General features: G+C 43.3%; 1 protein-coding gene across 2 annotated transcripts; it reads left to right on the top strand.

The window, feature by feature from the left end:
* Window positions 1-9903: 9903 nt before the first annotated feature.
* On the top strand, window positions 9904-16731 carry LOC124654599. 2 transcript variants are annotated; one of them, XM_047193595.1, is made up of 9 exons: window positions 9904-9978; window positions 13437-13517; window positions 13689-13715; window positions 13798-13895; window positions 13970-14088; window positions 14804-14966; window positions 15199-15267; window positions 15343-15464; window positions 16297-16731. In XM_047193595.1, exons 1-9 carry the CDS (start codon window positions 9906-9908, stop codon window positions 16391-16393), a joined length of 849 nt encoding a protein of 282 aa, XP_047049551.1. In that variant the 5' UTR covers window positions 9904-9905; the 3' UTR covers window positions 16394-16731. The 2 variants fall into 2 exon arrangements, with proteins under 2 accessions (XP_047049551.1, XP_047049552.1); XM_047193596.1 differs by lacking the exon at window positions 9904-9978 and adding an exon at window positions 10002-10191 and having other exon boundaries at window positions 16297-16728.
* The last annotated feature ends 6223 nt before the right edge of the window (window positions 16732-22954 follow it).

Raw genomic sequence — 22954 nt, forward strand, 5'->3', positions numbered from 1 at the left:
AGAGGCAGCCGCCGCCAATCCCATCTCGGGGGATTCAGGAGATCGCCTCCGGCACCCTGCCGGAGAGGGGAATCATCTCCCGGAGGTCTCTTCATCGCCATGATCGCCTCCGGATCGATGTGTGAGTAGTTCACCCCCGGACTATGGGTCCATAGCGATAGCTAGATGGTTGTCTTCTCCTCATTGTGCTATCATGTTAGATCTTGTGAGCTGCCTATCATGATCAAGATCATCAATTTATAATGCTACATGTTGTGTTTGTTGGGATCCGATGAATATTGAATACTATGTCAAGTTGATTATCAATCTATCATATATGTTGTTTATGTTCTTGCATGCTCTCCGTTGCTAGTAGAGGCTCCGGCCAAGTTGATACTTGTAACTCCAAGCGGGAGTATTTATGCTCGATAGTGGGTTCATGCCTCCATTGAATGCGGGACGGTGACAGAAAGTTCTAAGGTTGTGGATGTGCTATTGCCACTAGGGATAAAACATCGATGCTTTGTCTAAGGATATTTGTGTTGATTACATTACGCACCATACTTAATGCAATTGTTTGTTGCTTGCAACTTAATACCGGAAGGGGTTCGGATGATAACCTGAAAGTGAACTATTTAGGCATAGATGCATGCTGGATAGCGCTCTATGTACTTTGTCGTAATGCCCTGATTAAATCTTATAGTACTCATCATGATATATGTATGTGCATTGTTATGCCTTCTTTATTTGTCAATTGCCCAACTGTAATTTGTTCACCCAACATGCTATCTATCTTATGGGAGAGACACCACTAGTGAACTATGGACCCCGGTCCATTCTTTACATCCGAAATACAATCTATCGCAATTGTTCTTTACTCGTTCTTCGCAAACAAACATCATCATCCACACTATACATCTAATCCTTTGTTTACGACAAGCGGTGAGATTGACAACCTCACTCGTTACGTTGGGGCAAAGTACTTTGATTGTGTTGTGCAGGTTCCACGTTGGCGCCGGAATCCCTGGTGTTGCGCCGCACTACACTCCGTCACCAACAACCTTCAACGTGCTTCTTGGCTCGTACTGGTTCGATAAACCTTGGTTTCTTTTTGAGGGAAAACTTGCTACTGTACGCATCACACCTTCCTCTTGGGGTTCCCAACGGACGTGTGTTAACTGCACGCATCAAACCACCGCAGAAATCACGCAGTATGTTGCGTTTTTTTCCTTTATCCTCATGGTTCGTGGGTGGTGAGGGCGGAGGCGACTTCGTGGGTGGCGGCAGCAGAGATGGCGGAAGATCCTCGCCGACAAGAGTGGCGCGAGGAACCTCCGCACTATGGTACTTCTCGTCATTGTTCTCGTTTTCTTTTTCTCGTCCTCTTCTCTGCTTTTCTCCTCCACGGCCATGGAATTCGCGAGGCCGATCTTGCTCATGTCTAGACCATTAGCTGCGCAAAATTAGTCGAGAACTTCGTTGTAGTGCTTAGGGATACATTTGGGAAAGGTTTTGCTCGATATGATTGGTGTTCATGTTTGGCGACAATAAAAGTTGATCGGAAAAGCTCCGATTTTTGCAGATGAACAAGCCGATTCAGTTCTGATGAATGCATCTATTCCATTGCTGGTATTGTGTTTGTAACAATGTAGCAGTAATCCATCTTGTTTTACAAAGTTTAGGTCGAAATTGAAGTTGCACACGTTTACTGAATATCAAGACTGTTGTTTTAACTGAATTTTGATAGTTCACTGTTAACTGAATTTTAACACTTGATCTGAATTCTGCACATGATCCTGATAGGTTTACAGTTGAGTTGGATCACAATGGGTTTTTCTGTGGTCTCAAGGAGCATTTACAGTATGTTGGTGGGACTGTGGATTTCTTTGACAATTGCAACACCGATACTTTCTCACTTCTGTGGCTTGAGGATTTTGTTAAGCAAGGAGGGAATGATATTACAGAGAAAACAAAGTTCTACTGATGTGTTCCTGGGAGTGACATGAGAGATGGATTGTGCCTCCTTGAGAATGATGGTGACATTGTTGCAATGATGGCAGCTGTGAGAGATGTGAAGACACTGTCAATTATGGTGGATCATAACAATTTCTTGCAGGGGTTGAGGACAGATGTAGTTGTGCCAATTCCAAGCAAATACACAGGAGCTAGAGATGGAGCAGAGCAAGAGAAAGAGATTGATGAAGAACCTGCGTCCTCTGCATGTTTGTCATCAGGGGAGTTACATAGTAGGATGAGGATGAGGATGATGGTAACACTGACAGTGACTATGATGTAGAAGATGGTGATGATGATTTGTTTCTAGATAACATTGACAAGGATGTTAATGACCACAATGAGTGCACAGACATAGTTGAGTGTGAGGATGATGCTGGTCTTGATCATGATAATTTGAAACTGACAAATGAGCAGCAGAAACTTCTGGAATACAAGTTCAAAGAATTCAACCCTGAAGTTGACATGGCAACCCCTGTCTTCAAAGTAGTCATGTTATTTTCTAGCATGGCTAAATGTAGGAAGGTTTTGACAGCTTATGGTGTGAATGAGAGAGTTAAGATTAGGAAGTCAATGAATGAAGCAATTAGGCTTGATGCTCATTGTGAGGAAGGATGTCCTTGGATGATTAAGGTGTCAGAAGAGAAAAGGGACGGAGCCATTGTAGTGAGACAACATTGCAGTGAGTACACTTGTGAGAGGTACTGGGAGTTGAAGTCACTGACAGCTCCTTTCCTCACCTAGATCTTCAGTGATGTATTCAGAGATAACCAGAAACTAGGCTTGAAAGCATTTGCAGCCAAAGTTCAAAGGAAATTCAATATGTGCCCAAACAGATTTAAGTTGGGAAGGGCGAGGAAGGCAGCACTAAACATAATTCATGGGGATGAAAAGGAGCAGTTTGCCCTGTTATGTGACTATGGGCAGGAGTTGAGGAGATCAAATCCTGGCTCAAGATTTTTCCTAACCACCAACCAAATTAAAGAAGCTGCAGATGATGTTCCCGAAGAGCATCTGGCCACATTATATTGGTCATATGAAGAGGGGTTTCTTGGAAGATTGCAGGCCTCTGATATGCATAGGCATTGTGTGAGACACATTTACCAGAATTTTCACAAGAAACACAAAGGCCAAACTCTGAAGAATGATCTATGGGCAGTAGCAAGGTCTACAAATATTCCAACTTGGAAAAAAATATGGAGAAAATGAAAGTGTACAGTGAAGAAGCTTGGGCATGGGTGGAGGAATTGCAGCCAAATACATGGATTAAAGCTTTTTTCAATGATTTCCCAAAATGTGACATGCTTCTAAATAATCATTCTGAAGTTTTTAACAGCTACATTCTTGAGGCTAGAGAGTTTTCTGTACTATCAATATTGGAAACCATTTTCAGCAAAATCATGCATAGAAATGCCTATCACTCCTGGCCCTATAAATGATCCAATGCATCAAATGAGATCAATGGTGCATCAAATGGGCCAAAGAGGTAACTCCATGTTCCATTATACCAATATTTCAATCACTTTTTCCCTATACCAATGTTTTAACAGGCTGCAGCTCATTTCCCTATACCAAGAGTGCAACAACCATTACCTGAAGAAAGTTCTTTTGTTGTGTCTGCAAGAGAAGAACTGCCACCTACAAAGCTAACCACTGCCCAACCAAGAGGTTGCTTAACTACAAGAGGCAGGGCAAGTGCAAGAGGAAGAGGAGGAGGAAGAGAAGCTGGAAGAGGCAGAGCTACTGCACAAGCAGATAGAGGAAGAGGAGGAGGAAGAGAAGCTGGAAGAGGCATAGCTACTGCACAAGCAGATAGAGGAAGAGCAAGTGCAAGAGGAAGAGGAAAAGAGATTAAAAGAAAAGAGCCAAATTTGGAAGAGGGGGCGAGTTCATCACAGCTACCAAAAGGAAGAGGGAGAGGAAAGAAATAACTTCATCGGCAGACAAATGTGGAGGAACCTACTGCATCAAATGCAAGAAGAAGATGTTACAACACAAGTCCAGGATCAACATATTATTTGCTATTTGGTGATGACCAACCAAGAACTCAATTGCCTGATTTGAATGAGGCAGTGGCAGATCACATTCCAGAAGAAATTCAAAATAGTCAGACTGCACCTCAGTGAGATTTGTAATGCAATAACTTGATGATGTTTCAGATGCTAGAACTGAGTTATGTTTCAGATTTAAATTTGTAAACACTTGAATGCTATTAGTGCTACAAAAATGATGTTAGCACCCTTCAATTTTTGAAATTCTATCATTACTGCATGAATGCAATTCAATTACTGAAGAAATTCATATTTATTCCATAGTCATAGTTGGTTACAAGCATGATTTTGTTCTCAACAAGCATTGACCACCTACATTACATCAACAAGCATGGTTTTGATCTCTACCTCCCACTGATCATAGCAACAAGTAAAACTAACATAGAACAAGCACAGAATTACAAATTCCCTCCAATCCCTGCTTCTAAGCTCCTGCATATGCTTCTTCTGCAATTTCTTGTTCTCGGCCTTCATGATCTCTAGCTCTAGCTCCACAACCTTTAGCTTCATCAGCAGCAATGAATTCTCCTCTTGCAATTGTTCAACTCGTGATCTTGGATTTTTCTTCATGCAAACACAAACCAACTCAGTCCTAGCTTTAACTGAATTGCACTAAACACAACACAAAAAGCATGTAACACTCACTCACCAGTGTTGAAGGAGAAGATGATCCTCGTGTTGTCGCCGACTCCATTGCCCAACCATCGCCATTCTTCCAGTAGTACTCACCTGTCATCGTCGCCCATGGATCTCTCTCGTTCCAGATGCGAATGTCTTCCTCCTTCAATTTGCTGGGGGTGGTGGCAGGGAAGGCTGCCGCATGCTGTCGACCTGAGCCTCCATGATGCGAACCTGCTCCTCCAAGCTTACATTGGTTGGGATTGGCGGCCGCCAGCCATTGGGCTCTGCCATGGCTGCCCTTTCCTCCTCCGACGCAAGGCAGTAATACATAAGCATGAACTTCTGGTAGAGCTTGTCATAACACCAACGCCTCTCCTCCGCAGCCCTCCTCTCTGTCGCCGCCCTCTCCTCCGCAGCACCATCTTCCTCCGCCGCCGCATGTCCACGAGCAGTAGCAGGTGTTGGGGGAACGGGCCTGCCCCTCCACCGCGGCCCTCTGTTGCGAGCACGGGCAAACCCTAGCGGCGGCGGCCGGCCGGTGCTCTTCATGCTCCCCTCCCCTTGGTCCGCCATGCATCACCGCCCTGATTTCTCCGCTAGGGTTCAGACGAGAGGAGAGGAGAGGGGAACGAGACGAGAGGAGAGGGGAAAGATACGAGAGGTCGCACACAAAATCTTCAATTCAAGAAGGACTTGTCTGCAAAAATGACTTGACCCTGGTGCCGGGGATGCGTGGCAACTCCAAACACAAGTTGTACCACCGGTGCTCGTCCAGGACAACCTTTTGTACCACCTGAACACACTTTCAGAGTTGTTGTATGAAAATGCACGTAGAGAACAAGTTGTTGTACCTCTGGTGCAATTACATCTAAAATGTTGTTAGACTACTATTTGCTCGATTTGTAGTAGTTTTTAGAAAAAAAATTCAAGAATGGTACTCGAGACACATCGATTTGCCTTGCGAACTGGGACGGAGGGAGTAGCAAACTAGCAATGCCTCAATAATGGTTGATTCGCATAATTTACTCCACCTCCCGAGTCCCGACATGCCCTCGCCAGTCGCCACTCCTCAATCCTCAGAGCATCCCCACTCGTTGGCGCTCCCCACGCAAAAATCCGGCGAAATTTTTGTCTGGATTGGAGGAAGATTTGGCGTGGGGGGCAGTATATTTCCAGTCGTGTGCTCCCCAAGCGGCGTTTCTCGGGGAAAAAGAGGACGGCTCGGGGAATCCGGACGAAAAAGGAGACATGTGGGCGTGGGCGGTTGGTTTAGCTTCATCCGGAGTCCCCGAGCGCTCCCCGGGGTTCCGGGGATGGCATGAGGAGTCCGGACGAAAATAGACTCAAATCCGGATCAAAATGAGGAACCGGGTGAGCCGTTTTTCGCCGTCTGGATGAAAAAAAGTGGCCGTGGGGGTCTGTGGGGAGAGAGTGGAGATGCTCTCACGCCACCGTGCCAGGGTCCCCGCTGGCCGCTGCTACACCCTGCCGCCAGTCGGCAAGCCCCCGCGGCGCTGGACCCTCAATCTACCACCGCTTCGCAGCTCCCCGCGCCTCCAGGGGCTTCTGCCGCCGGCCACCGAGAGCCCGCGCCACCCCGGCCGAATCTTCCGAGCGCGTCACCATGTAGGCGCGACGCGTCGACGAGCGCGCTGAAGAAAGGCTCAATCTGGGGGCTTGGCCGCGTCGGAGACCGAGCTGAAGAAAGGCGCGACGGGGAGGAGGGAGGGGCCAGCGCGAGCGGGTTGGCGACGTGGATGCCAATGCCGCAGGACGCGCTGAGCGCGGCGGCGCCGCGTTCTCGCAGAGCCTTGACGCCTCGCGGCGCTCCGGCGTGTGCTGCTCAGTCCCCGGAACTCCTCTGCGCGCGTCGACGCGACGCGACCGCCGCGCTGGTCCTCTCCCTCGAGCCGGCGAACAAGGTGCGTATCGTCTGCGCGGGAGCTGTTCCGGCGCTCCTCGAGGTGCTCCGCTCGGGCGGCTCGGCGCCGGAGGCACGAGCACGCGGCCGACGCGCTCAACAAGGAGAACCGCCCCGCCATCGGCGTTCTCGGCGCGGTAACTCATCCTGCACCCACTCACCTCGCCCGCGAACCACCCGTGCGCACGACGCGACGCCGAGATGGTGATCGACCACATCTCCCTCGCCGCCGTCAACAAGTCCAAGAAGCAAGAACGAACGCTTCCCGGGCGCTTCTGCTCACAGTGTCGTCCAGCGTTGCTGAGCCGATGTCCATCGGCAGGCTGGCTCTTACGGTCGCATGGAGGGAGGAGGGAAAGTGGAGGTGAGGCGCGGTCACGCGCCGGAGGAGGATGGGAGAGGGGCACATCGGCAAAACAGTTGCAGGGCCACACTAGCACCATGTCACTGGCACCTGCACAAAACTGCCTAGCAAAACAGCTTAAGATGAGTCCCGGGGGTCATTTGGGGGTCATTTGGCTTGGCTGGTTGGAGGATTAAGTATGCTAGTTTGAACTTCAGGGAATGCTGAGAACAAAACTTGTGGGGCTATATGGACTTCTTTCAGATTGCTGCCAAGTCGGATCGTCATGCCAAGTTTGATTTAAGGTAATTTCTTTTTAATGTTTTATTACTCGGCTCCTTCGGTTCATGGGCGTGGTATTCAGATATGCCTTTCACGGCTTAACAAAGAAACCCTCCACTTTTAGATTATCTGGGCTGTTGGCTGCGAACTATGTTACCAACTACTCCCTCCGTCCCTATTTAATTAACTCAGCGAGGAGAAAACGTTTCAGAAAAGGTAAATTACATTTTCGTCCTAAATATTATTTTTCCCAGGAGGTCGTCTAGAACGAAATCCTGATACTGCACCAGGGCAGGTGGACCGAGCCCAGGTTGTTTGATCTATCGAAAATTGCACAAGGTACATGTATGTAACAGCATGAAAGTGAATGCTGTTAGCGGTCTCGAATTTAATTTTACACCCTATTTGCCCTCGTATTGCTAATTTGCTAAGTATCAGCAGCTGAACAGATCTGATTGGTGGGATTGCGCAAAAGCTTAACAAGAATCACAGGACGGGCCGGTAGCCACATAAACTCCAAAGCTTATCCGATCCCAGCAGATTCAATTCTATCTCGTCAAGAATCCTAGCATCTGCTATCCCCCAAGCATCAAAATTCGAATTATCCACTAAACAGAGAGCACCTGGAATCGCATCTATAGGTCAACAGCCTTCGCAACCAGAACGAGACCAACTAGTACAGAAACTGCAGGATTAGCTGCTAGAAATATTAAATTCCAGGGGCACAAAGGGAGGGCGGCTCACCTTGCCGTCGATGACGAGCCAGCAGTCCTTGGCGACGCTGTGCTTGGCGACCTCCTCGAAGCCGAACACCTTCTTCTCGCCGGCCATGGCTCCGCAACACACGCCGCGCCCTGTGGCCTGTGGGGTGAAGGATTCCACACCAGAAGCAAAAAAAATCAAATCAGTCCTCCTTGCGCACCTAGATCCACGAGACGTTGTGGACTTGTGGTAGGTTGGCCGTTTTTGTCACTCACCTCACCTGCGTCCCGCTCGAGTCGCCGGTGATGGGGACGGGATCGGTGGAGTGGCGCACGCACCGAGGCTGGTACGATGAGGAAGGAAATGAATCACGCGCTTTGGACAGCTCCCCCCCGCTCCGTCCGCGTGCGTGCGCGGTGGTGTCGGAATCTCCCAATAAAGATTCATCACCGCCGCCGTCAGCTCGCCGAAATCAATCCAGATTCATCACCCAATAAAGAAGAAGACGCAGCAGCAAGCAGACAAGGTGCGTACCTGGACAAAGCGTCGTGGAGATGGAGATCCGCTAGCTGATCTCGCATTGCTGCCACCGGATCTGTGGAAAAGGTCGAAAAATTCAACCTTTTTTCAAGGATCCAGCCGCGTCTTGGAGATGGGGATCTTCTGGATATCGGTTGGAGAAGGGGACGGGGATGGCGAGCGGCGATGGGCGACGCTTGGTGAGAAGACGCGGAGGAAAAGGAGATGGGGAGCGGCGGGGAGCGGCGGCGATGCGGCGCCGGCGACGGCCATGGCGATGCGGTGTCGCGAGGAGAAGGACGATACTGGTTGGTTAAGGCATATTTTCTGAACGATGCGGTCAATCACGGGACGGCAATTACAGCTAACACGCGGACGGGGACGGAGCGGAGATGAGTACTCACAACGTGGGGGTTTTCGCAAAATTACAGCTGAGTTAATTAAAAAGGGACGGAGGGAGTAGACAGTTATACATCATCTAAAAAAAAACTAGACAAGTATACATGGAGTGGATCAGTAGAATGTTTCTATCTCACATTATAAAAGAGGGAGTTTTATTTTGTTTCATGGCAACTTTTAGAGAAATCTTGTGCAATATTCTCGACAGATGCTTCAGTTTTCAGTGTCTCCAGTTGGCCCTTGTAGGTAATCTCATATGATTTTGCTGCAGTTCATGTGCCATTGAGAAAATGAAAATTAAGACTGCTTCGGTTTAGCTGCCCCATTTGGTCATAGTAGATAATTTCATATAGTTTTACTGCAGTTTATTTGCCATTTAGCTCTTGGAAACATGATTTGCTGAATTAATGCAGAACTCCTTTCGTTTGTTTGCTTGTGTTAGACTAGGAGATAGATTCATAATGGTTAGGTTGTATTCAGGTTAAGACAGTACTAACCATCAGTTGGTTAACTTATACTTTGTGTGATTCTCAAATTTTCTCGTTCCATGACTTATGTATCTGTGCGATTTGTCGATTTTTTCCATTTCATCCTCTGTAGGAGAAACTATGAATTTTGTGAAGAATCTAAGGATCTTCCTCTTCAAGCGGAGAAATGCTTATCTGAGGTAACTTATGCTACATAATTTAGGTTACCCTCTTTTCTCCGTGGATGTTTCAGAGCGTGCTGCTTAATTATTCAACGTGGTATGGTTAATAGTTCAATTCATCAACTGCAAACTTATGCTTACATCTTTCGCAACGAAGTAACTTTTATGAGAATGTCCAGGCATGTATACTGTATTTAATTTTATGACAATGTATACTATACATAGTTTATACATGGAGTAGAATGTTTCTATCCCACATTGAAACTTAATTGTCACACCATTACTTGCCTATTATTTTCTAAGGGTATTAACCGAGACAACATTTCTTTCGATAATCAGGTATCTGTGCTACATATTGTTGTCGCGGATTCACATTGGCGCATTTTATTTTGGGTTTATGTAATTTTAAGGACGAGTTCCACAAGTATGTTAACCTCATTCAGAAATCAGGGACACAGGCAAGGGGAATTGGCAAGGCCCTATGATCGAAGAACTGCATGTATGCCCTTTGTGCTTGTTGAATTTTATCTGCATTTGATGCCTTATACTTGGTTCCCCTAAAGGAGTACAATTAAGATGCATTCCTGTATCAAACTGATGTTGTTTCATTTTTGTTTCATATCAACATGTTTCGGTCTTTTGGCTATGGATTGCGGGAGGAAATGAACTACATGTATCTGGCAAATCGATTGTTCTGCATGGGAAAATCGAGGTACACTTTTTTCTTTATGGCCTCTTCCATTTTGCCGCCATTTATGTGTACACCCGGGTGTTTTTTACTGTACTGTAATGCCAGGTTGTAACCATTCTCATGCTACCGAGGTCTGAAGCTTATAACTAATTCTTGCCATCCTCCGAATTCTATCTTGGTTGCGTTGGTCTCTCCATCCATAAAGTTTACTATATAGTGCTTAGTTGGTGTCTAGTTCCCCCGCAAAAAAAAAAAAGTTGGTGTCTAGTTAGCCGTGGGGTAAATTTTGGAAGAAGTTGGTTCAGTGCTGAAAGCCACACTCATCATATTCATTGAACTAATCGCTAGCACTTGATGGCTTTCCTATATGGTTTGATTTTCCTCATTGTTTTGACCAGAATGTACCATTTGCGCATATCATGCAGCTGGTTCAATTTGTTTCTAATTTCTTTTGTGGTTGAAATTTTATCTTCTTTAGTTACATGTCTGTTTTAGTTGTCTGCAATGCTGTTGTTGCTATTCTGTAGGGTGACCATGTTCTATTGAATTTACACGTAGATTGTATGTCTTGTGTCTTCATAAGCCTCAAGGCATTAACTGAAATTATAAAAGAATGGGTTTTATTTTGTTTCAGAGCAACTGTAGAAAAATCTTGTGCAATATTCTGGACAGATGCTTCAGTTTTCAGTGTCTCCAGTTGGTCCTTGTAGATAATTTCATATGATCTTGCTGCAGTTCATGTGCCACTGAGACATTGAGCAAATGGAAAATAAGATTGCTTCTGTTTTACTGCGCCCATTTGGTCACTAGTTGCAAAGTATAGACTTCATTTTTCCTTTTTTTTTTTTGGTTGCAAAAGAAAATAGAAATAGAATTCCTTTTCCTTTCGTTTCAGCTAACCATAACGGCCAGGCGGTTAGAGTACAAGATACGGTAATCGTAACAAACTAATTAACAACCGACTCAAAATTGCAGTTGGCTCCCCCAAACTCTGAGAAAGTTCCAGAAAGCCCCCAACGGATTCCCCCAATTTATTTTGCTTTGCTTGTCTTCCCGCTCCGTCTCGTCTTCTTCTCCCGCAGCAATTCCGCCACCACCTCGCTCGCGCTTCTCGCCGGCTCGTCCCGCTCCGCCCCCGCCTCCGCCGCCGCCCGCGCGATCGATGGGTACCCCCCGCCTCCAGCTCCGCGCTCGAGGAGCGCCGCTCGCGGTGCCGGCCCGCATCGCCACGGGCCCCTTCCCGATTACCATGGAGGGGAAGAGCGTGCACTTCCGCTGCAGGTGCCAGAAGTACGGCGGAGACGTCGCCAAGGTGGATCGAGGCGACGGCGAGGATGGGTCTTCCTCGACCGTGCTTGTACAGTTATCCTGCAGGCCCCCTAAGCGTCCGTTCGCTTTTGGAGAGCGGGCCTTGATCGAGACTACGGTGGGCTCCTGGCCGGGAACCGTTGCAGAGCTCAAGGGGACCAATGAGGCATCGCTGTACACCCTTGTTCCCGTCTCCGTTGCAGATTTCGGTAGCTGTTCCCCCCCTATCCCCTCGATTAATTGGCCTTCTATGTAGCACAAATTGCCTGGCGTGGGGTTTGTTTTGGGTGTCTGCTGGAGACTTGTCCCCAGCGGAGGTACTTGTGTTTTCCCCTCTCCGAATTCATTTCTTGACTGTTCTACGCAATATAAATTGCTGGTCTCATTTGGGTGTCTGCGGGAGACTCTCAACTGATACCTAAAAAGTGAATTCGTTTTGAATATACTGGGTTCTTTTTTCCAGGGAAACAACATTATCTCATTAGTGTCAGTGTTAGATATGAGCTTATTTGTGCCATTGCATTTCGTTTATACATATATTCTTGAGTTTCTATGTTGTAATTCGAAACTTAACTGCAACCAGCTTACTCTGCTTAATCAAAACCATCGTCAACATTATCTCATCGTTAAGTATAGCTTCGGTGCCTCCATTAATTGGCGTTCTATGTAGCACAAATTGCCTGGCGTGGGGTTTGTTTTGGGTGTCTGCTGGAGACTTGTCCCCAGCGGAGGTAGTTGTGTTTTTCCCCTCTCCGAATTCATTTCTTGACTGTTCTACGCAATAGAAATTGCTGGTCTCATTTGGGTGTCTGCTGGAGACTCTCAACTGATACCTGAAAAGTGAATTCGTTTTGAATCTACTGGGTTTTTTTTTCAGGGAAACAACGTTATCTCATTAGTGTCAGTGTTAGATATGAGCTTATTTGTGCCATTGCATTTCGATTATACATATATTCTTGAGTTTCTATGTTGTAATTCGAAACTTAACTGCAACCAGCTTACTCTGCTTAATCAAAACCATTGTCAACATTATCTCATCGTTAAGTATAGCTTCGGTGCCTCCATTAATTGGCGTTCTATGTAGCACAAATTGCCTGGCGTGGGGTTTGTTTTGGGTGTCTGCTGGAGACTTGTCCCCAGCGGAGGTACTTGTGTTTTCCCCTCTCCGAATTCATTTCTTGACTGTTCTACGCAATAGAAATTGCTGGTCTCATTTGGGTGTCTGCGGGAGACTCTCAACTGATACCTAAAAAGTGAATTCGTTTTGAATATTTTCAGGGAAACAACATTATCTCATTTGTGTCAGTGTTAGATATGAGCTTATTTGTGCCATTGCATTTCGTTTATACATATATTCTTGAGTTTCTATGTTGTAATTCGAAACTTAACTTCAGCCAGCTTACTTTGCTTATTCAAAACCATTATCAACATTATCTCATCGTTAAGTATAGCTTCGGTGTCTGCGGGTGCCTCTGAACTGATACCTACCTACTAGGTAGGGACTGATTCAGCTTCAAATGTTTTAAGTAGCATGCCACACATTCCATTAATCAGGAAAATTAATTCTACATGTTCTGATTATCTTATACTGAATTTCCTCCTCAGGGAAACAACATTATCTCATTAATGTTACTAGCAGATATGAGCTTCTTCATGACATTGCATTTCATTTATATGTATATGTTGTAACCAGAACTGAAGCTATGCCATAACCGAAATTAAACTGCAATCAGCTTACACCGCCCACACCTTTGTCAGCTATAGCTTGGTAGCCAGCATAATTTGGCGGGTAGCAGGAAGGACTATCATTTCTTTGACTGATCCACCAAACTATTGTTTTCTGTCCACTTGATGAAAATGAATCTGAAGCCTGCTTTAGACTAGTTATGGATTCAAATTGGTGCACATATTCTTCTTGCAAACATTGTATAAACATGAAGATATTCCTTTATTTGCAGATTATGATGGCTTGGTGACAGTATATCCAGCCAAGTTCCAGAGAAGCCACCTCACGTTTTCCATGAATAACCTAGCAAATGGTTATTTTCTTTCTTCTTCGCCTTCTTCTTTTCTGACAACAAAGTTTCTCTTATTTCGAAACCCAAACAAGCACAAATATACTCCGGAGGTCCCTACGTTATGTCCAATGTTGATGTATCTCTAACTTTTCTATATCTTTTTTTTATTTGTCATGTTGCTGACTTATAAAGCAAGGAAGCTTAAAGTTGGTTTAATTGGTAAGTTCTAATCATTTACCCTAGTCAAATATCTGTTTACACTATAAATTTATAAATATTGATTCCATTTCAACTTCTCAAGGCTTTGGAGCCCTTGGGATGCGCCTTGCTGAAGCACTAGTTGACAGTGAATTTATCGATCTTGTCGCCATAATCACTGATTGTCCTATCTCTGATATGGTAAGATATTTTTCTAGCTAGGGCCGTTCTCCTCTCTTTTTTGAGCTTTACAATATCTTTCATTACTTGTGCAGCAAAAGGCCTGGAAAAAGAGTGTCATTAGCTTAAGGATCGAAGGTGACAGAACCATTGCCTTTAAGAAGCAAAACAAGGGTGCCGATGAAGAAGTTCTGGTACGAGTAGTCCGTGACAGGTACATGATAAGAGCAGTTTTTTTTTGTACCTACTGTCCCAAACATGCTGAACTGTTGTTACTAATTACAAGTGCAATTTTTCTTATAGAATGTACCTTATTTTATTGATCAGTATAACATAGAAGTAAGCTCTATTAATATGTTAAGTGGGGCGGAGGTTTGGAATTGTTTAGAAGATCTTTGGTTGAATGTACTTTGTTGTACATTGGACTAACTTTTGTAGTGCATAGAAGTAAGTGTCGGTAATCTAGATTACTTCTGGATTTGTTCCATAAAGCTTCCTCCATATAGTCATTATCGATCTCTTTGTTTTGGCATGTGTGCTCCTTTTGTTTGTTTGTATGTTCATACTTTACTAATTAGTATTCAGCACATTTACTGGCAGTAGTAGCTTTCCCTTAGTTCTGAAGTTCGAAACATGATAGTTTCAGATGAACTAGTTTGTATTAATTATTACATACATTTCTTCTGTGCATTTCAAATGGCATGCTTGGATGCCTTACAGCTGTGGTTTTTACAATATAATAGTCGCATATTTCTGTTTCGTGATCTCTGTTTCTATAGCCCATGGGTATATCTTGAAGTTGAGGATCTGGTTATGAGTTGTCATAGTACCACTTTATTATGAATTTTATCATCTGCCTTGCTTATTCATCTTCCTGTTGCTGTGTTTCTGAACAAAAGTTTAGCCTCTGAATCTAATTTACTTTGCAGGGTTTCGTGGGATGAAGTGCCTATTGATTATGTTGTCGATTCACTGCATATTGTGACTCATAACAAACATGTCATCCACTCAATGGCTTACGAAGGTGAGGATAAGGCCAAGGCTTATTCGCTAGTTCATGATGATGAGGGCACCTGTAGCCAGATTCCCAAGGTTAGTGACTGAGGTGCCATAATCCTTAGCCTATTACATATACTGCTGCCTGGTACTTTTTGATATTAGCAGAACGGCTAACATTCATAGTAATCCGATAACCTGGAACCAACTGATTGTCATGTCTGGTACAACACCAGAGGACTGTTAGGATAATTGGATTATTCTTATTTTTTGGTCATTTTATGGGTAGTGTGAGCAATGTAAGAAACAAATATTTATGGCTATTTAGGTCACTACTGCAATGGAACTCAAGTTCAAATACGTGAAGATTGTCGTGACTACTGCTGGTACAATTGAGGTACTTCTTTTACTCCTGATATTCTTTCTACAGATCAAAGTAAGAAACAAAGCTAATGCTTCTGTTTTTTCACAGGCTCTGAAGTCAAACCTTGCAGAGTGGGACCATGAAGGATCTTCTGCACGTATATGCTTCCTGGCTCATAATAACCCTACGGAGAGAATATGCGACCCCTTCACAGATAAGTCTGATAACAAGTAAGTCAGTTTACCCATGGTTAATATGGTGTCTTTGGCGCTGGGGTGCCTTCCTACAGTAAACTGTTGGGCCTGCCTTAGAATGTATCATTATGGTGTCCAGAAACATGAGGGTGCATTGGATGATTATCATGGCATGTTGTTAGTTTGTTGTTGAGTAGAAATTTGGGGACCATTGGTAATTCAGTATAGCTAGTCCGGTTATATTGTGGGAATCTTAATCTGAGGCAAGTATCTGTTGCAACGCTACTTGCCCTCTTAGTGTTTTCTGATGGGAAATTGTTATAACTTGCAAATGCCTAATGAGTTCATGCTTACCCCCTTTCATTTTGCTGATGGCAAAGTCTCGGGCGTGCCTTAGACTATATTGTTAAGGCATCCGCCATAATGAGGTACATTGGGTGATTATGATGGCATGTTTTTAGTATGCTGTTGAGTAGAATTTTCGTACTATTGGTAATTCAGTTTAGTGCTGTCATATTTTTGGAACCTGAATCTGAGGCGAGTATCTGTTGCACAGCTACTTGCCCTCTTAATTAGTGTTGTGTGATGGAGGTAAATTGCTATAATGTGCAAATGCCTAATGAGTACGTACCCCTTTCGTTTTACATTGTGCATGCTGGTGTACAATATCATACAGAAATTTTGATGTTCAGCATAGTATCTACAAGGTGAGTTGTTCTACAATCTACAGTTGATGGGATTGCTCTGTGTTATATCAGTTCGTTCATTGTTCTAAGCATTTAATCTTGGTGATACTACCACGTTTTTATTGTAGTTCCTTGATGGAATGTCTGAAATTGCATGTTGTAACTTAGATTTTGTATTGCAGCAGTGTGGATGCCAGTAATCGAGCTTCCGCTCTATTGAGAATCTTTATTGATCTCATCAGACATGTGCCAATCAGTGGCTGCCAACTGGAGCTTTAGTGAAGATCACCTTGTTTTCCTCCCAGGCTACTGATGAGTGAGGTCCCATTCCATACATAAGAGTTCACACTTTGTATATAGTCATAGCTCCTATACCAGCTGTAAGAAACAAGGGCCATGCATAGTTTCTCGTCTCTGAATTGCATGTGTCGGTACTTTTCCAAGGACTACAATTACACGGATGATGCAAAAAAAAATTGTGGTTTGCAATAATCCTCACGCTTAAGTTTCATTCTGAATGAAAAGGAACTCTTGTTTCTACATAATTTGTTAGGTATTGTGTTTTTGCTCGTGGACTGTATGACATTGCATTGTCTTCGGAACCTGAGATCACTATGTCCCCTCCGCCATTTCTATGAACCACCAGAGTTAATCACCGGTTCGCTGTACATCTGAGTAGGGGAAGCTTAACGCGAGGGGTTTGCTCTGCTGAAGCGAGAGAGGTGAGCAGTGTAGCAGCAGGTGGTGGAGAGGGGCGAGGTAGGCCGCCGATCGACACATGTGCGCTCCACGTGGTTTGTGCGTGGCCCGCCATGGGTGGGGATCGAGGTGACCCCACCATGAACAACACCCTAGGTCGCAACAGTGGAGGCGAGAGCCATTGCCTGTTTCTCCCCGTAATTGATCCTCGTGAAACTATTGCCTCCATCATCTACCTTGTATCCCAAAAGATTTGGAACGAGCACAACGCTATGGTCCTAGGGTGTTCTAAGCGCCTTCTCACCTCATTGTGGACATCAAGCAAGAACAAAGCTTTGGGTCATTGCAGGTGTGAAATGTTTGAAAGTGTAGGCTTTTGTTTTGCTCATGTGTCTGGTGTTTTATTTTGCCTTTGCCTTTGTACCGTGACTTTCCTTTTCCTCTTGTTAATTTTACACTTTTCCTAACAAAAAGCTAGCTGTTTTGCAATTGGTGCCCAGTCACATTTTGAACCGTCCGATCTCTGTCCTCGTTTCTGAATCTCAGTGCGCCGTGTTGTCTCTTTTATCCTTGTCTTTGTCCAGCGCGTGGTCTGAGACTCCGAATCGACGTAGTTGTTTCTTTTTTAGTTTCTCATTTCATTTTCGTTCGGTGCTCTTTCTTTCTTCTTGGCTTCGGGAGAGGTGGCGGAGAGGTCTTCGGCGACGCCGCAGCCCGCTAGGCCGGTGCTAGAGGCAATGGGGTTTCACGAATTGGGGAGACCACCAACGGAGTTACCAGCGATGCCGCATGCAAGAGGTAGCGGCAACGGAGAGAGCTGCGGCTTGCGTTCCTCCTCGACCTACGGCGACGAGATCGGTGATTCGAGAGCGTGGAAGTCATGCGCACCGCCGAGGATATGGGTATTCACCCGAGCTTGTTCCTCTGTTCGATTTGTTCTCTTATTTTGTTTAATTTCGAGCTCGTACCTCTGCCGGTTTTCGGTGGGTTGTATCGCCGTAGCGTTGTGGAAGCGATATCTGAGAAACCAGTCACCACGAGTGCATGCACGTGGTCAGGTAGCTCGTATTTTTTTGAATGGAGCACGGGGGTGTAGGTGGAGAGCTCGGATGTGGCTGAAGGGACAAGGGAGTCTTCACTCGGGCTGAGTCTCCCTGGTGTTGTTATGTGACCTCGTTGTTGTCTGTTCCAATTCTGAAGAGATGGTATGAGTTTGAGTCTGATGAGAAACTTTATGTCACATGATGCTATGTTTCCCTGAACTGGATGTTTTCATGTTGTCATCTCAATGGGTATTTTCATCAGCCGGCTACCCAAATCATCTTTTCCCCTTTGTGTGGATGGTTATCTGAAATTCTGAATAACCATAGTATATGTTTTTGATACAACTTGACAACTCGGTTCATTTGTGCAGGAAGGATGAGAAGTGAATCATTGACACAATCACCGTACTTCCTACTCTCATTTTGTTCTCAATTTTGAAATTCAACTGATGTTATTTCAGTTTTATATACTCCATGTTGTCTAGCTAGAATTACTTACTGAACCTCCCCTTGATAAAATTCAGAGTTATACCAACATCAAATTACTAACGACGATCAGTATGTGGAGTTTCATGTCGAAAGGTTTGATGTGGTATGTTCTAAAGAGAATAAAAGAGCCGAGTCTGACTTTGGTTTTGTCTGCTGATATGCCGAATTTCCATGAACTTCATACACTCTGTACACATTGTAACACTACACTACCGGCTCACAAATGAATCCTGTTCATTTTCTGTGTGTGCTTCTAATTTCATAAATCTCGTGCTATCACAGTATGCATATTTCATGTTATACTCTTAACTGCAAAAAGAGGAGGAAATGCACCAGGTAATTATATACTAGCTACCTAACCCTGTCTCTTCGGTCTTACTCATTCACTGTGACTTCTCAGATTTTGGGTATGTGCCTTTTATTTTTCAATCTCTATTTAATTTTTGTTCAGTTCTCATTTATTCTTTCTTCGCTCATCACTTTTGTTTTCTCATTCATGTATGTCACTTATTCAGTTCATCAGTTATTCTTTTTTCAGTTTTTAGCATCTCAATGTATTAGTGCATTCTGTTTATCTTTTGCTCTCGGTAGTCAGTCAACATTTTTTTCATTTTCACTTTATCAGTCTCATATTTTCTTATTTATTCGTGCTTTTAGATCTCAGCTTTCATTCATCATTTACTCACTGATGCCTTTCATTTTTTTAGTAACTAAGTTTATTATGTTTAAGTCTATTCGGTATTTCATTTTTCAGTTTCTCAGTCTTAATTTCATTTTTTAATTCCTTTATATTCTCATTTCTTCAATTTACTCTTTACTCTTCATTCTATCCATTTCAACCTATTTATAGTATTTATTATTCATTTTCTAGTTTTCATTCAAGGTCTTTTCAGTCTCACAACACTTCAGTAACCCAGTTTAATTTTTTCTTAAGTTTCTTAGTATCGTCAGCCCTCAGTCCCCAGTCTATCATGCTTCAATATACAGGCTTGTCTTTCATCATTTCTCACTGACATTTATAATTCAGTTTGCGTCGTCATTCATTTTTCAGTTTTCTTGTCATTATTAAAAAAATCTGCCTTTTTTCTCAGTGTTGTCATTCTCTTCATTTCGTTTATATATCTTTTATTTTCTTCAGTTGTCGTTCTCTCTTTCGTTAGTGCTCATATTGTTTTCTCTTCGGTCTCTTTTTTCTTCTCCAGTGCTGAGAGCTCCTGCACTGTGCGGGGTCTAGAGAAGGTGTTAGTGGCAAGCCTTACCCTCACAAAGTGCAATGTGAGGAGACCGCGACTCGAACCTGGGACCTCTCGGTCACAAGCGGTGAGGCTCTACCGCTGGGACCTCTCTCTCTCTCTCTTGCTAAATATTATTTGCATTATTTTGGCTTGAATTCTTCATTTCATTATATCAGGTATATATCCTCCTCTTCAGAGCAGCATAGGTTGATGATCACAAATCCCTCGTCACAATATCTTGTCAGCTACTGGCAAACAGGGTAAGCAACACTTGGCTCTTGTTCTTTTTTCATCTGTTCTTGTTTTCCACCAACAAGCAGCTGCAATTTTCTGGTCCTACATAGACACGAGTCAGATAACCAAATTTGGTAGTTGCTATGTGAAAGATACTAATTTCCTATGGAATTGTACTATGTTTTATTTATCAGAATTTGATGTGTTGTAGTGATGTAAGATCCACAGTTCCCGTCTATGTTTCTTCATTGATTTCTATGGTGTTGCTGCAACCATCGAGATTTAGAAATTTTCAAAAGCAGCAACCCGTTACATCCAATACCAAGGAGATGTAAATGTTGTTGATTACATTGCCTCCATTAGAAATAGCTTCAAAATACTTCTGGTGGTCAGAGACGCATACTCATACGTGTTTATGGTTTCCTCAATGAAATATTCTCATGGTTGTTTTCCTGGATGCTATTCTGAATGTGTGTATGAATATATAGAGAATAAACATAACATGCTTGAGACCTCATTCTTTCTCTCTCGTCAATGTTCATGATTTCAACCTCTAGTTTTTAGTCATAGTTTCCTTCTATCATCTAATTTATATGCATCATTCACAAGTTTTATAAATAATTACCTTGCAATTTCTGAGTATCTTATTCTTCAGTATTTGATTCTCTCTTCTATCGGCATGTCTAAGTATCATTTTATAGTATCATGAGTGTTTTTTCAGTCTTCAATTTCATATGATTTTCTGTATAATTACGTTATTCTTCACGATTTGCAATATCTTAATATCTTAGTCTTTAGTTTGTGATTCTCTCTTCTATCAGTTAGTAAATATCATTTTGTAGTATCATGAGTGTCAGGTTGTCTTAGTGCTTGTTCTGTATCAAACACAGCAAAGTGTTTCCCTGTCTTCATTTTTTAAGTTTGGTGTTTTGCTGTTGCAACAAGGAACTTGACACGTTATTCAGGGTCTCAAGTTTTTTTTTTTTGCCTTGTCTTTATTGTCTCAGTTATTCATAGCAGCATGTCAAGGTTGTTCAGCCAATATTTCCTCACTATTTTTATTTGCTCAACTGGTCTTCTTTTACTTTTAGCTTTAGTATTAAGTATTCTTCAGTTTTTAGACTTTTATTTTTTTGTTATCATTTCCTTCTCACTGCATCTATAAGAGAAGGTCGTATTTTTATGCATTTTAAGTTTTAAACGCCAAATTTTCTAAAGTACTTTTCACTGAAACCTTCGTGGTAGGAGCTGATCGCAAGGGACCTCACAAAAGTTTCGCTACTTCATGTTCTTGAGTTTTCAGAGCCATTTCATCTATGTCTCTCTCAGCCTATGTAAGTAGACTATGGTCTTATGATTCTGTTGTAATTTTTTAGCTCTGAGTATTTATTTCCATGAATTCATTTTAAACTCAGTATTGGTTTCTCATTGCTTCGTTACTCCTGTTGCTTTTATATTTTTTAGCTTTTGTTCATCATTATAGTTTGAGTTTGTTCGGTACTTCAGTATAAATTCTGAACTGTCCTAGATCCAAAATCTTCCTTACTATGATCAGGTAGCAGCTGCTCTTTTTCACAGTTGTGCACGGACCACGTTTTGCAGCACCAAGTTCCCTAATATAGGTCAATCTGCTACATGCTACATTATTACTTATTTACCCCCTTATTTCTGGTGTTCTTGCAATAATAAATAATCAATAACGACACAACCATGGATGAGAGAGGGCTTAGTCGATGAGTGCATATTTTTGTGTATATGGGAGCCGAACCTGATTGTTTTTTGTCATCCCCTTTATACACGTTTTAAAACGTTGACCAACGGGGGAATGATCCCTCCCTTGGCTATACGTTGTTAGGTAGGATGAGACTCTCCCCGCGGATGGACACTAGGATGATAACCCGGTTTAAAGTTCGCTCCTCCCTGCGAAATTACCGTGAGATGGGATTCCAACCCGGGTAGGCTGGCTGCGCACTCGCTTGCCTTGCCACTGAGCTAGAACTCAGTTCTCCCTTTATACACGTTTTTGTTGTTGATCATGATGGATTTTCGGTTTTGCATGGCAGAGCTAGGTTCTGTTTGTGGTGTACCATATAGTCATCTTTTTTGCTTTTTTGGTGTAGCATTTTTAAATTCATTTTTTAATGCTCATTTAGATTCACCTCTTTTCTCAAGAACATATGGTGGGGAAGAGCTTCTGCAGATACCAGTTTTGTGAGTTCAGGAGTACTTTGTGTGTAATGTGTTAAGTGCAACTTAACAAGAGTGCGGGAAAAGTAGGTGTGTTAATGTAGGTGTGTAATTTGCTGTTTTTAAACACAACTTTTCTCGCTAAAATAGTTCTGCATCTGCTACTAGATTTCAATCTGACAGTACAAAATGTTTCACATGTTAGGGGCTTCATGAGCATATCTTGGACTGCAGAGAATCTCCAATTCTGGGGTAGGTTTTCTTTGAGAACTTCCTTGTCTTTCTTCGCTTCCAGTTTTAGATATGTGTCTTTTTCCTAAATTTTTCCTATGGCAGCTTCTTGATCTTGATCTTACAGAGAGAAGCAGCGGCAGCTTTTGCATGGAAGGAGTGGTTGGATGCTTGGGGCACATGATCTGTTTTGCTTGCTGGCCGGCCAACAAGGTCAAACAAGTGTTCTGGGCTCACAGAGGATGGACGTTACGGTTTGGGGGCTTTCCATGTTTGTGGCCTGACAGTATAACCGTTACCTGAAGAATGAGAATCGCTAGCTCAAGGTGGCTAACAAAAATGCCTGTTTCGTGGGATTAAAAATAGATAGTTTATAGTCTTTTTCATTTTTTGATTGGCTATGAAAAAGTGCCTGTCCACGAATTGAAAAACAGACAGCTGTTGTTTAGTCAATAGAAGTCTTTCGACATGTTTCAGTATTTATTTTGAAAAATACATACCACTACTATAGATGTATTTATAACTAAAATATGTCTTGATACATCTCTATTAATAACAACTAGTATGGATCAGATAAAGTACCAAACTTATTCTAGCAGCACGCAGCGCCTGCGCGGTACAAACTACTATGCACACTTTTCTGCTAAAAAGACATAGTTTGTTCTGCTTTAACTAGTAGCAAGATTTTTGAAGAAGGAGCTTAGTATCCGTGATTGTTTGGG

The sequence above is a fragment of the Lolium rigidum genome, chromosome 5, assembly GCF_022539505.1.
Source record: "Lolium rigidum isolate FL_2022 chromosome 5, APGP_CSIRO_Lrig_0.1, whole genome shotgun sequence".
NCBI classification, from domain to species: Eukaryota; Viridiplantae; Streptophyta; class Magnoliopsida; order Poales; family Poaceae; genus Lolium; species Lolium rigidum.

Excerpts from the sequence above, each read along its gene's own strand:
- LOC124654599 (XM_047193595.1), top strand. The coding sequence starts at position 9,906 with ATGTTAACCTCATTCAGAAATCAGGGACACAGGCAAGGGGAATTGGCA. Across the intron at positions 9,979-13,436 it reads CTATGATCGAAGAACTGCAT|ATTATGATGGCTTGGTGACA; the intron begins GTATGCCCTTTG and ends CTTTATTTGCAG. Across the intron at positions 13,716-13,797 it reads GCTTAAAGTTGGTTTAATTG|GCTTTGGAGCCCTTGGGATG; the intron begins GTAAGTTCTAAT and ends CAACTTCTCAAG.